Source organism: Dasypus novemcinctus, chromosome 13 (genome assembly GCF_030445035.2).
Source record: "Dasypus novemcinctus isolate mDasNov1 chromosome 13, mDasNov1.1.hap2, whole genome shotgun sequence".
NCBI classification, from domain to species: Eukaryota; Metazoa; Chordata; class Mammalia; order Cingulata; family Dasypodidae; genus Dasypus; species Dasypus novemcinctus.
This window is the reverse complement of record NC_080685.1, coordinates 98867324-98880362: the sequence shown is the minus strand read 5'-3', so window position 1 is coordinate 98880362 and position 13039 is coordinate 98867324. Positions and strand designations below refer to the sequence as shown.

The following is a 13039-nucleotide window of genomic DNA, read 5'->3' as shown; positions in this document are numbered from 1 at the left end:
GGTATATAATTCCTGCTTTAAAGGTATCTTTATTCTATTAAGTATGGAAAAAGTAAACTGTGATATGGACTGCAAGGACAAAAGAACAGAACAGAAATAACTCAGCTTATCACCAGTCTATTCCAGACGGCTATCCTGAGATCTGGCAAGTTCAATCTGCTTTGAGAATCTAGAATTACTATATATTACTGGTACTTTAATTACTTTTGTAACTTATACAGTCCTGTCAGTTCTACATTCAAAACAAATGCCACATATCCACCTACTTCTCTTCACCTCCACTGCGACTGTGGCCCAAGCCCACATCATTTCTCACATGGGCTATCACAATAGCCTACCTGTTATTCCTTCTTCCCACTTTCCCTCCTCAAAATTCATTCTTCACACTATAGCCAAGGGAATCTTTTTGAAACAAAAATTACATCTTGTCACTCACTACTTACTTTTTGGTTGTTTCTGTCACTCCCTACTTTAAATTCTCCATTGGATATAATGAAAATCCAGCAAGGCCCTGTTTGAGGTGATCCCTGCCCAGTTCCTCTGACCTCATCCTATCACTCCCCAGTCTCCTCTAGCCACACCAGCCTCTTTCTATGCCTTGACCACATCAAGCCTGTTCCTACCTTAGGAACTCTGTCGTTTGTTGGTTCCTTTGTCAACAACACTCTGACCCTTACCTGTGCAGGGCCCACTCCTTTGTTATCACTTAACTATAAAATCTAAAACCCAGCATCCACAACCCCTAGCACATATTCTTGCTTTATTGCCTTCAAAGCACCTAGTGCTATCTGAAGTTTTCCTGTTCATGTCTGTCTATCCCCACCTAGAATTTAGCTTCCATGAGAGAAATCTTACTCACTACAGGATCTGTCATGCTTAGAGCATGCAGTAGGCAGTCAGTAAACACGTGCTGACTGACTAAATGAATATTTATTAGTATATATCTCTACATACTTGAAAGAAGTGCTGTGTTGCTGTGATCCCCAACATTTTGAGAATTTTATGTCTCTGGCAATTTAGCTAATTTTACCATATGCAACAACTAAGGAGGGCAACAGGATAGGTGCTTAGATTTACCTGATGCAAATTAAAAGTACTTTTTTACTTAAAATAAGCATAGCAGCCTGGGGTTTGATAATGTAGGAACAGTGATTCATTATTATAAAAAAATGATAGACCCCATATCTTACTTTATTTATAGATAACAAAGAGCCAGCACGTCTTCCAAATGGCGTATCAACTTTTGAAAATGTAATAAAGCACTCAAGAAACTGTGCATCCTCCTAAGCTGAGTCAGGAGAAAAGTGTGAAATATAAGACATATTGACTACTGTGATTGGTGAAACCTTATGGCTAACTGTTATTTTTAAGGAAGGTATAAAGTCAGTGCAGGTTAACAGATCCAGAGTATAAATGTTGCAATAGTCCTATGTACAAAGATACTATTTACTTGAATCATCTATTCCCTTATGGTATTGTACCTAGGAATTTGACTGTATTTCTTTTTCTAGATATTCTATCACCTTTCTTTTTTTGCCAAAGCAATATGCAACATGCCAAAAAATGTGAAAATCATCCATAATTCCATCATATCCTCATAGTTACTATCATTTTTGTATTTTTCTTTTCAGTCTTTTCCTTATAGAACATAGTAAATAAACCACTTGGTATCCTCTTTTCTCCCTATTTTATACTGTAAACATTTTCCATGTTAATACACAAGCTTTATAATGCTCATTTCCAATAAATGCATTATATTTAACACCCACAAGTTAACTAATGATTATTTTTTCTTAAATTCTATTACAAATAATGTTGCAATAAACGTCTTTATGAAAGGTGTTTCTTTTAGATTATTTCCTTAGAAAATCCTAGAAAAAGGAGGATTACTGAGTCTGAAGGCATTAATATGTGACATGGTTCTTGTTACGCATGACTGCTACCTTTAATGTGACACTTCTTTGGCCTTCTGGTGGGAGTCCTTGAATGGGGTGAACCCCCAAGCACGGGAAGACAAACCCACTGTACCTATAAACGTGGAGCAAATGAAGAGAGCAGGAACAGCAAATTAGTAGGCTATTCATTCTGAAGAAGGAGTAGAAAACAATCTCTTTTTAGGGCTATGTTAATGTTCTTTATCCTCCCCTTTCTCTTTAAAAATGATCTTTAGGCCCTACCCTAATTAAGATGGCAGAGTGAGAAGCTTCAGGGCTCTGTCCCCACCAGAGAAGATTTGAACAACCAGCAAGAATTGGCAGAAACATCTTTCTCAAAGCTCCAGAAACAGTTAAACATTTGCGAAAACAGGGCACATGCTGAGTCAAGAAAAAGGCTGGGGAGCAAATGTGGCTCGTGGTTGAGTGCCTGCTTCTCACATGGGAAGCCCCGCATTCAGTCCCTAGTGCCTCCTAAAAAAAACAAACAAGCTAACAAACAAAAAACAAGCACACAAACAAACACTCTCAGGGGAGCACATGTGGCTCAGTGGTTGAGTGCTGGCTTCCCACACACCAGGGCCAGGGATCAATCTCTGGCCCCAGTACCTTAAAAAAAAAAAAAAAGGCTATGTGAAAGCAGGAGGGTTAATAATAAAATGCTCTAGAAACTTGCATATATTTTGGGCATACAAACTTAAAACAATGTAAGTACTGCATAATGTGACAATTATAAAGTTTATGTAATCAGATGCATGAATCAGAATTTTTATATAGTTTATGATGATTATTGATTTATTATAATGGATTAAAGCATGTAATTTGTTTTGTTTTGTTTTGTTTTTCTTAAAGCAGTAGATCATCTGGGGCCCTGGTGGGTGGCCCATCACTTATTCCCTCACCAGCTTGGCATGGAGCTGGCCTGTACTTGAGTCCCTGGTCCCAGTTCCAGAGGGAGCAAAGTAATCCTCATGCACATACTGGGAATATGTATCTCTAACACAGCCTGACTAGTAGCAGCCTGAAGGACTGAACCAGGATATTTGTTGCAGGCTTTGTATCCTAGAATTTGCCCTACATGTGGAAGCAGCTCAAAGAACTCTCCTACAGAATGCTATAGGAGAGCAGTCAAGTCATGACTGCCTACAGCAAGGGATTATTGGCTGTAGGACTCACAAGGAAGAGGGGACATTTATATCTATGTAAATTGGGAAACTCCTAGGCCCACAAGAGGATGTCTAAGACAACACACATGTGCAGAAAGGACCAAGGAGGGCCTATGTTTTGGCCTGGAGTAATTCTCTAAACTCAATTTATAAATAAGCCCTGAAGGAAAGGCCTCACAAAGGTCAATCTGTAAAGACTGGAAAAGATATTTTATTTTTCCTTTTTTTTTCTTGTTAGCTCCTGGCCTTCAAGACAGGTCAGTCATAACACTAGCTGGATATAAGCTTAAGGAACAGACACCTCAGAGTCTAAATTCCAAAGATAACACATTAAAATATCAAAATGGGGAAGCAGACTTGGCCCAGTGGATAGAGCATCTGCCTACTACATGGGAGGTCCACAGTTCAAACCCCGGGCCTCCTTGGCCCGTATGGAGCTGGCCCATGCGCAGTGCTGATGTGCTCAAGGAGTGCCATGCCATGCAGGGGTGTCCCCCGCATAGGGGAGCCCCACGCGCAAGGAGTGCGCCCCATAAGGAGAGTCGCCCAGTGCAAAAGAAGTGCAGCCTGCCCAAGAATGGTGCTGCACACACAGAGAGCTGACACAAGATGACGCAACAAAAACAAACACAGATTCCCGGTGCCACTGATAAGGATGAAAGCAGTCATAGAAGAACACAGAGAGCAGACAACTGGGGGGGTGGGGGGGGAGGGAGGAGAAGAAATAAATAAATCTTTTAAAAAATTAAAATAAATTAAATTAAATTAAATATCAAAATGTGTGAAGGCCCAGGCAAAGAAGACTAAAATATTAGAAATCATCAGTAATGAGAACCAGATCCTGGGACACTACAGACAAAGGCATTTAAAAAATGGTCCTAAATATGCTCAAAGAACTAAAGGAAAACATGGTCAGGCAAAGGAGAAGACTAAAATATTAGAAATCATCAATAATGAGAACCAGATCCTAGGGCATTACAGATGAAGACTTTTAAAAAATGGTCCAAAATATGCTCAAAGAACTAAAGGAAAACATGGATAAAGAATTAAAGGAAAGAAAAAAAAGTATTACAGGAAATCAGGAAAATGATATATTTTGTAGTTGACCACAAAGAGAATATCAATATAGAGATAAAAATTAAGAAAAGGAACCAAACAGAGCTAAAGACTACAGTAAAGGAAACTAAAAATCCCTAGAACGGTTCAAAAGCAGAGCAGAGCTGGCAGAAGAAAGAATCACTGAACTTGAAGATAAGACAACTGAAATCACCCAGTCTAAGGAGCAGAAAGAAGAAAGAAGGAAGAAAAAGGAACAGAGCCTGAGGAACCTGTGGAATACCATCAGGTGTACCATATATGCATAGAGGGACTCAGAAGGAGAAGAAAGAGAGAAAGGGGCAGAGAGAATATCCAAAGAATAATGGCTGCAACTCCGAAAAGTAACAAAAAAAAGGAATATACAGCCAAGATACTCAATGAACTTCAAATGGGACAACCCAAATAGATTCATGCTGTGACATATTTTAATCAAACAGTTGAATGACAAAGATGAAAAGAGAATTCTGAAAGCTTCAAGAGAGAAGGAACATGTTACATACAAGGAGCCTCAATATGATTAACAGTCCAATTTTCATTGGAAAATATGTTAGAAAGAAGGCAGTGGGATGACATATTTCCAGTGCTGAAAGAAAAAATTTCCACTCAAGAATTCTATATCTGGCAAGATTGTCTTTCAAAAATGAGGGAGAACAACCAGCAAGACGGCAGTGGAGTAAGGAGCTCCTAAAGTCAGCTTCTGCTACAGGGCAGTTAGTAAACACCCAGAGCTATCTGGAGCTAGCTGAAGGACCTGTTTGGGGGCATCAGGAGACCAGAAGAGCATCCTGCAACATCCCTGAAGGAATGGAAGGAGGAGACTGCCCATCTGCAGAGAAGATTCATAAGTAGAGTGCTTCATGTCCCAGAGGACAGTGCCCATCCTCTACTGGAGGCATAAGCCACGTCAGGAGCTATTCTGCAGCTGGAATTGAAAGCTCCAGTTCCCTAAAAGAGGGGAGAAAGAGAGAGTTGGGCACAACTTCAGCTACTGATGAGTAAATTCAGTGGGCTAAAGGATAATCCTAAGAACAGCTAAAGTTTGAGCCTGTCCATGTCAGAAAGAGGCCAGTAGCCACCATCTTAACTCTGCACCTCACACGAGGGGAAGTGGGGCAGACTGAAAATCACAGTGCTGGTAGGGGCTGGCTCCTTTCCACCCAGGCCAGATTGCAGCTCTAGCCTAAACCCCAGCCCCACCTCCAGCAGGGAGGAAGCAGGGGAACCTGCACCACCCTCCCCAGGAAATTACCAGCCAAGCCGCAGAGGCTGGTGATTATCCTACTTGGGCAGCGCAAACCGCCCCAGAAGCTATTCTGTGGCTGGAATTTGAAGCTCCATTTCCCAAAAACAGGGGAGGAAGAGACAGTTGGCTAGCAATTTCAGCTACTACTTTATGGATTCAGCTGGCTAGAGTATTACTCTAAGAAGAGTTAAAGTTTGAACCTGTCTGGTCAGAAAGAGGCTGGTGGCTGTCATTTTGACTCCGCCCCCAGCATAAGGGGAAACCCGGCTGACCAAAAATCAAAGAGACGGTAGGAACTGGTTCCTTTCACCAAGATCGGCCTGCAGCCCTAGCCTAGGCTTCAGCCCTGCCTCTGGCAGGGAGGAGGTCAGCTGGCCCTGCACCAGCCTATCCAGATAACTGCAGGTACATTTGGTTGGCAGAGACTGAATAATTGGAAGTCTATCGGGGCAACTGCAGTCATCTTGAACCTGCACTGCACAGATTGCTGCCCATACTTGCAGCTCCATCCCTGCCCCAGGCAGGGGAGAAAGGGGCATGAAGCTTCCTCAGTCTCTCTGGGCAATAAAGTCTAGGTCTGCACGACTTGGACTATTTCACACAGCTGTGACTCTGTCTGTACCCCAGCAAAGGAGAAAGGGAGACGCTTCATGGGTCCCTGGGGTAATGAGGGCAGCTTGAGCCTCCACAGCTTATAGTACCACCTACATCCTTGGTTCCTATTGCATAATCGGCAAGGGAAAAATGGCAGGAAGCCCTAAACTAAAGAGAAAAACTGCACCCAGAATAAATACCCTAATAAGCCAGATGCCAAGACACCAACAAAAAATTACAATCCACACCAAGGAACAGGAAGTTATAGGCCAGTTAAAGGAACAAGATAAGCCTCCAGATGACATGAAGGAGTTGAGACAACTAATCACAGATGTTCAAACAAATTTCCTGAATAAATTCAATAAGATGGCTAAAGAGATTAAGGATATTAAGAAGACACTGGGGAAGCGGATTTGGCCCAATGGATAGGGTATGTGCCTGCCATAGGGGAGGTCCAAGGTTCAAACCCCGGGCCTCTTGACCTGTGTGGTGAGCTGGCCCACGCACAGTGCTGATGCGTGCAAGGAGTGCCCTGCCATGCAGGGGTATCCCCTGTGTAGGGAAGCCCCATGTGTAAGGAGTGCGCCCCTTTACGAGAGCCACCCAGTGCGGTAAAAGTGCAGCCTGCCCAGGAATGGTGCCACACACACAGAGAGCTGATGCAGCAAGAAGATGCAACAAAAAGAGACAGAGATTCCGGGTGCCGCTGACAAGAATACAAGCAGACACACAGAAGAACACACAGCAAATGGACACAGAGAGCAGACAACTGGGGGGAGGGGTGGGAAAGGGGAGAGAAATTTAAAAATAAATAAAAATTAAAAAAAAAAAAGACACTGGATGAGTACAAAGAATTTGAAAGCATACATAGAAAAACAGCAGCTCTTATGGGAATGAAAGGTACAATAAATGAAATTTTAAAAAACATTGGAATCATATAATAGCAGATTTGAATCATATAATAGCAGATTTGAAGAGGTAGAAGAAAGGATTGGTGAGCTTGAAGAAATGGTCCCTTAAAATCAACATAAAAAAGAACAGATGAAGAAAAGAATGGAAAAAATTGAACAAGGTTTCAGGGAACTAAATGACAGCAAAAGACATGCAAACATATGTGTCATGGGTATCCCAGAAGGAGAAGAGAAGGGATAAGGGGCAGAAGGAATGTTTGAAGAAATCATGGCAGAAAATTTCTCAACCCTATAGAAGGACATAGATATCCATGTCCAAAAAGCACAACATACTCCCATCCAAAAAAATCTGGATAGACCAACTCTGAGACCCATACTAATCAGAATGTCAAATGCCAAAGACTAAGAGAGAATTCTGAGAACAGCAAAAGAAAAGCAATGCATAACATATAAGGGATATCCAATAAGATTAAGTGCTGATTTCTCACCAGAAACCATGGAGGCAAGAAGACAGTGGTGTGAAATATTTAAGATACTACAAGAGAAAAACTTCCAGCCAAGAATCTAATATTCAGCAAGACTGTCTTTCAAAAATGAGGGCAAGTTTAGAATATTCACAGATAAACAGAAACTCAGAAAATTTCTAAGCAAGAGACCAGGTTTTCAGGAAATACTTAAAGGGTGTGCTAGAGCCTGAAAAGAAAAGACAGGAAAGAGACTCTCTAGAAGAGAGTCTAGAAATGAAGAATATATCAATAAAAGTAACTAAAGGTGTGAAAAGAGTGATAAAAAGAAAATAAGACAGATAAAACTCAAATAGTCAGGAATAAACTTAACCAACGATGTACAGCACTTGTACTCAGAAAACTGTAATTCAATGTTAAAAGAAATTTAAAAAGACCTCAATACCTAGAGCTGCAGGGTGCCTAAGAGTTATCTCCTGAGAGCCTCCATGTTGCTCAAATGTGGCCATTCTCTAAGCTAAACACAGCATCTAAATGTATTACCTTCCTCCCAGCTTGGGACATGACTCCTGGGGATGAGCCTCCCTGGCACCGAGGGATTACTACCAATCACAAGCTGGTGATGCAACTAGAAAGAGACCTTGAATAAGAGGGGGGAATGATAAAAACAAATGAGTTTATATGGCTAAGAGACTTCAAAATGAGTCGGGAGGTCATCGGAGGGGTCATGCTTACACATGTCTCAGCAGGATCCCAGAGACAGCCAAAGCAGATACAACCCCAGGTGCTGGTGCTCTTGAGGGCTATGGAAACACACAGGTTCTGTGGTCATGGCAGATGGGTCTGGAGTTCAGTGCCTTGTCAGTGGGCCCTACTTTGGAATTTGTGCTCCTGAGTGTGACGGAGTTGGACTCAGATGTGACCTTTCTATACGTGCCTCTTCTGTCACTTTTACTGAACCTGTGGTTGGCGCTGGGGTTGGTGTATACTCAGGAGACTTGACTCTCTGGACTGTCCGTGTGCCAGCTGGGCCCTGAGCCTCAGCAGAATTGCAACTCCTACTCTCTTGTTCGTTGGACTTATCCAGGTCAGCTAACAGGGAGATGAAGATAGTCAAATACCACACCAGGAAACTGAGAGTGCCTACAACTGCAAGCAGGAGAATCACATCCATCAACTATGTGGGATCTAAGCCTCCTCTCGATTTAGAGGTGGAGTGGACATCACCATCCCAGGGTCCATAGGATGGAGGAATAAAATATGTATTAGAGTGGAGTTACAGGTATTCTACTATAGAACTGTTGTGACTCTAGCAATGGAAGAAATTGTATAATTGATATGGAGACAGTGGCTTCTGGAGTTGCTGAAGGCAGGGAGAGGGGAGAAGAGATGTGATGTGGGGGCATTTTGGGGACTTAGAGTTGTCCTAAATGATATTGCAGGGACAGATGCTGGACATTATATATCCTGCCATAACCCACTGAATGGACTTGGGGAGAGTGTAAACTACAATGTAAACTATAATCTATGTGGTACGGCAGTGCTCCAAAATGTATTCACTAAATGCAATGAATGTGCCACAGTGATAAAAGAGGTTGTTGATGTGGGAGGAGTGGTGGGGTGGGGTGTGGGGTATATGGGAACCTCTTATATTTTTTAATCGAACATTTTTTGTGATCTATGTGTCTTTAAAAAAAAGAATTAAAAAATAAGAAAATTTTTTGTAAAAAATTAATTTAAACTGGAAAAGAAAAAAAAAAGGCCTTAAATAACTGGAAGAACATTCCATGTTATGGATCGGAAGACTAAATATCATTAAGATGTCAGTTCTACTCAAATTCATATAGAGATTCAATGTAATCCCAATAAAAAGTCCACCAGCATTTTTTAAAATTGAAAACATGCTTATCAAATTTATTTGGAAGGGTAAGTGGTCCTGAAGAGCCAGAAACATCTTAAAAAGGAAAAGTGAACTCTCCCCTCTAGATTTTAAATTATATTACTTAGTTATAGTGGTATAAACAGCATGGTACTGGCTTAAAGACAGACCCATAGACCAATGGAACCAAACAGACCCTCATAGGTATGGTCAAGAGATTTTTTACTAGCCTGTCAAACCCACACAGCTTGGGCAGAACAGTCCATTCAATAAATGGTGCTAAAACAACTGGATATCTATAGCCAGAAGAAGGAAAGAGGACCCCTATCTCACACCTTATCCAAAAATTAATTCAAAATGGATGAAAAGCCTAAAAATGAAAGGAATAACCATAAAGCTTCTAGAAGAAATTGTAGGAAAATATCTTCAAGACCTGGTGGTATATACTGAGGTAGACTACTGATGTTTAATGTATGTAGCAGTCTTAATTAGCTTTACTGTAAAAGTGTGGAAATGTATAGAGTGGATGGTAATAAATAGTAACAGCTAGTTTATAAATGAGGATGTGGCTGAAAATGGTAGTCTAGGTATGTAAATGCCAATTGACAGAATGCTAGAGAATATTCTAGGAACAGAATAACACAGTAAACCAAGAGGTGGATGAGAATTGTGGTTGATGGTACAGATGCAAGTGTCCTTTGTGAGCTAGACAACAGAAAAAGAGTGTCCTTTGTGAGATAGTACACCACACCACTATTGCAGTGCGATGGGAATATGGAGAAGCATGGGAAAGATACAACTGGAGTGACCGATGGACTGTGATTAGCAGTAATAATATAATATTCTTGCATCTATGTGAAAGACGTACTGTGTTGATAATGGGGCAGTATGGAAAATCTGTGCCAAATGTACACTGTGGACGTGGTAACAATCAGATGATTTTATATTATTTGTAACAAATATTCCACCACAGTGTGGTGTGTTGATAGAGGGGTGTTGTTTGGGAATTCTGCACATGTACATGATTGTTTTATAAGTTTACAACTTCTGTCATAAAAACTATATTTAAAAAATAATAATAGGGTAGGTTGGGGGAAAATACACAAAATATAAGTTAAGGACTATAATTAATAGTAAGATTTTGACAATATTCTTTCATAATTTGTAACAAACATTTCATGACAATGCAAGGTGTTGGTGGAGGGTTGATGTATGGGACCCCTGTATGATGTTATGCATGTATGCTTTATAAGTTCACAACTTTTACTATACACTTATTGTTTATGTATGTTGAAATATAAATGATATAAAGATAATAATAATGGGGCGATGGGGAGAAAATACTTTGGTTAGTAGTAATATTTTGACAATGCTCTTTAATCATTAGTTAAAAAGGTTTAACAACAATGCAAGGTATTGGTGGTAGGGTGAGGTGCAAGAGTACTGTATGATGTTATATATGTTTGTTTTGTAAGTTCACATCTATTACTGTACACTTATTGTTTATGTATGTTTATGTATGAATGATATACTTTAATAAATTTTTAAGAAATGAGGGAGAGATTAAGACATTCACAGATAAAAGCTGAGGGCCACTGGTTGTACACTTTGGATAGATTATTTACAAGACATGGGACTGTATAACACAGTGAACCATGTGGTAGAAGTGGGTTATGGTTAACAGTATAAATATGAGAGGTGTTCTTTCATAAACTATAACAAATGTACGATACTAATACATGGTGCTAACAGGGATATACGGAAAAAGTATACCAAATGTAAGCTATGGACCACAGCTAGTGGTAATAGACTGATGATGTATTTTCATAATCTGTAACATGTTCCACAATAATTTAACGTGTTGATGAGGAATGGTGCATGGGAATTCTACACATTATGCATGATTATCTTGTAAGCTCACAACTTCTCTAATAAAAAATATTTATATTAAAAAATAAAAAGCTGAGAGAATTTGTCACCACTAGACTGGTCCTGTAAGAGATGCTAAAGAGCATTTGGCAGGTTGAAAGGAAAGGACAAGAGATAACAGACTGAAGCTGCATGAATAAATAACGCTCTCCAGTAAGGGTAAAGACGTGGGAAAATATATATGCCAATACTATTGTATTATCGTTTGTAGAGTGTAACTCCACTTTTTACTTCCTATGGGATCTAAAAGACAAATGCATACTATGTAATAAGAAATTAATGTAAACATGTAATTTGTGACAAGAACTACATAAAGGTGGGGTCAGAGGGGTATAGGAACCCAGTTTGTATATACTATTGAGTTAAGTTGGTATCAAAGCAAATGAAATTGTTATAGATTTAGGATGTTAAATTTAAGCCCCATGGTAACTACAAAGAAACTAGTAAAGAATGTGCAAGCTCGTAGAGACAGAAAGTCAAGTACATATTGCCAGGGGTGGGGGGGGAAAGGGAATAGGAGTTAATGCAAAATGGGTATAGGGTTTCTGTTTGGGGAGATGGGAAAGTTTTAGTAATGGAAGGTGGTGAAAGTACCACATTGTGAATGTGATTAATCCCACTGAATGATATGCTTGGGAGTGGTTCAGATGGGAAATATATGTTCAGATGTTGCATATATGTTCCCACAATAAAAAAAGAAAAAGAGCAATTAAAGAGACAATGAGAAATGCAATACATGGTCCTGGATGGGATCTAACAGGGAGGAGAGAGGCTCAAAAGGACATTATTGGGACATATGGAAAAACTGGAATATAGACTGTAAATATTACATCAATGTTAAATTCCTTGAACTGGATAACTGCACTTAAGGTGGCTCCATAAGTGAATATCCTTGTTCTCAAGAAACATACATGGCAGTACTAAAGGCGTTTAAGGAGCATGAGACAGACAGCCTAGCCAAGTGTTTAGAAAATGGGCTGATAAATATACAAGCTAGACAGACATATAGATAGACTGACAGATGGACAGAATGATAAGGAAAATGTTAAGATTGGTGGATCTGAGTATCTGGGGTGGGGAGGAGTGTTCGAGTTCTCTGAGTGGGGTTTGTGTTATTTTTATAACTATCCTGTAAGTTTGAAAGTATTTCCAAATAAAGAATAAAAAGAAAAAGAAAACCCAGATAATCTTTAATAATATAAATCTGAGCATTATAATCGTGTCCTTATTAGCAACCCTTTAAAAACCTTAATTAGATGTAGCACCTTTCTGAAAGCTTCATAATCTTTTCAAATTCTCCTGAATGTTCAGCAACTGCCACAAGGGCCATAACATTGGCCTAAAACAAAATAGAATAGTTATAACCCACGACAATATGCACATCTAATACAATGAACTGAAATTAAAAATTTTTCTCTGCATTTTAGTTTATCCTTGCTCACCCACACTCCTTCAATATAATAATAATAATGGCTACCACTGAGTACTTAGTATGTTTCAAGCAGTATGATGAGTGAATATAAATATTAAGTCATTTAATCTACACAACTCTATGAAGCAGGCATTGCTATAATCCACATTATAGATTAGGAGACAGAGTTTTGGATGAGATCAAATAACTTGCCCAAGGACCTTAGGCCTGTGTAAATCCAATGTCCTTGCTCCTATGTAAGATGTCACAATGAAAGCTGGCTGTATGTGAAAATGAACTGTCAACTACTTCTGGTTCTCTTGCTTTCTGGGAAGACCACAGAATGTAAGTTAAACAAACACTGCCAAAAATTAATAGTTTTTTTTCTTTAAACAAAACATTACAGAAAA

At 39.7% G+C, this 13039-nt stretch overlaps 1 protein-coding gene across 4 annotated transcripts in view; it reads right to left on the bottom strand.

Moving 5' to 3' along the window:
* TATDN3 (TatD DNase domain containing 3) overlaps positions 1-13039 on the bottom strand; it is a 35641-nt gene that overhangs the window by 20201 nt on the left and 2401 nt on the right. For all 4 annotated transcript variants that reach the window (XM_012530044.4, XM_004470974.5, XM_058275182.2 and 1 more), the window contains exons 3-4: positions 12484-12557; positions 1944-2028 (exon numbers count right to left, since the gene is read on the bottom strand). In XM_012530044.4, coding sequence (XP_012385498.2) covers positions 1944-2028; positions 12484-12557 — 159 coding nt within the window. The remainder of the gene's footprint in view (positions 1-1943; positions 2029-12483; positions 12558-13039) is intronic.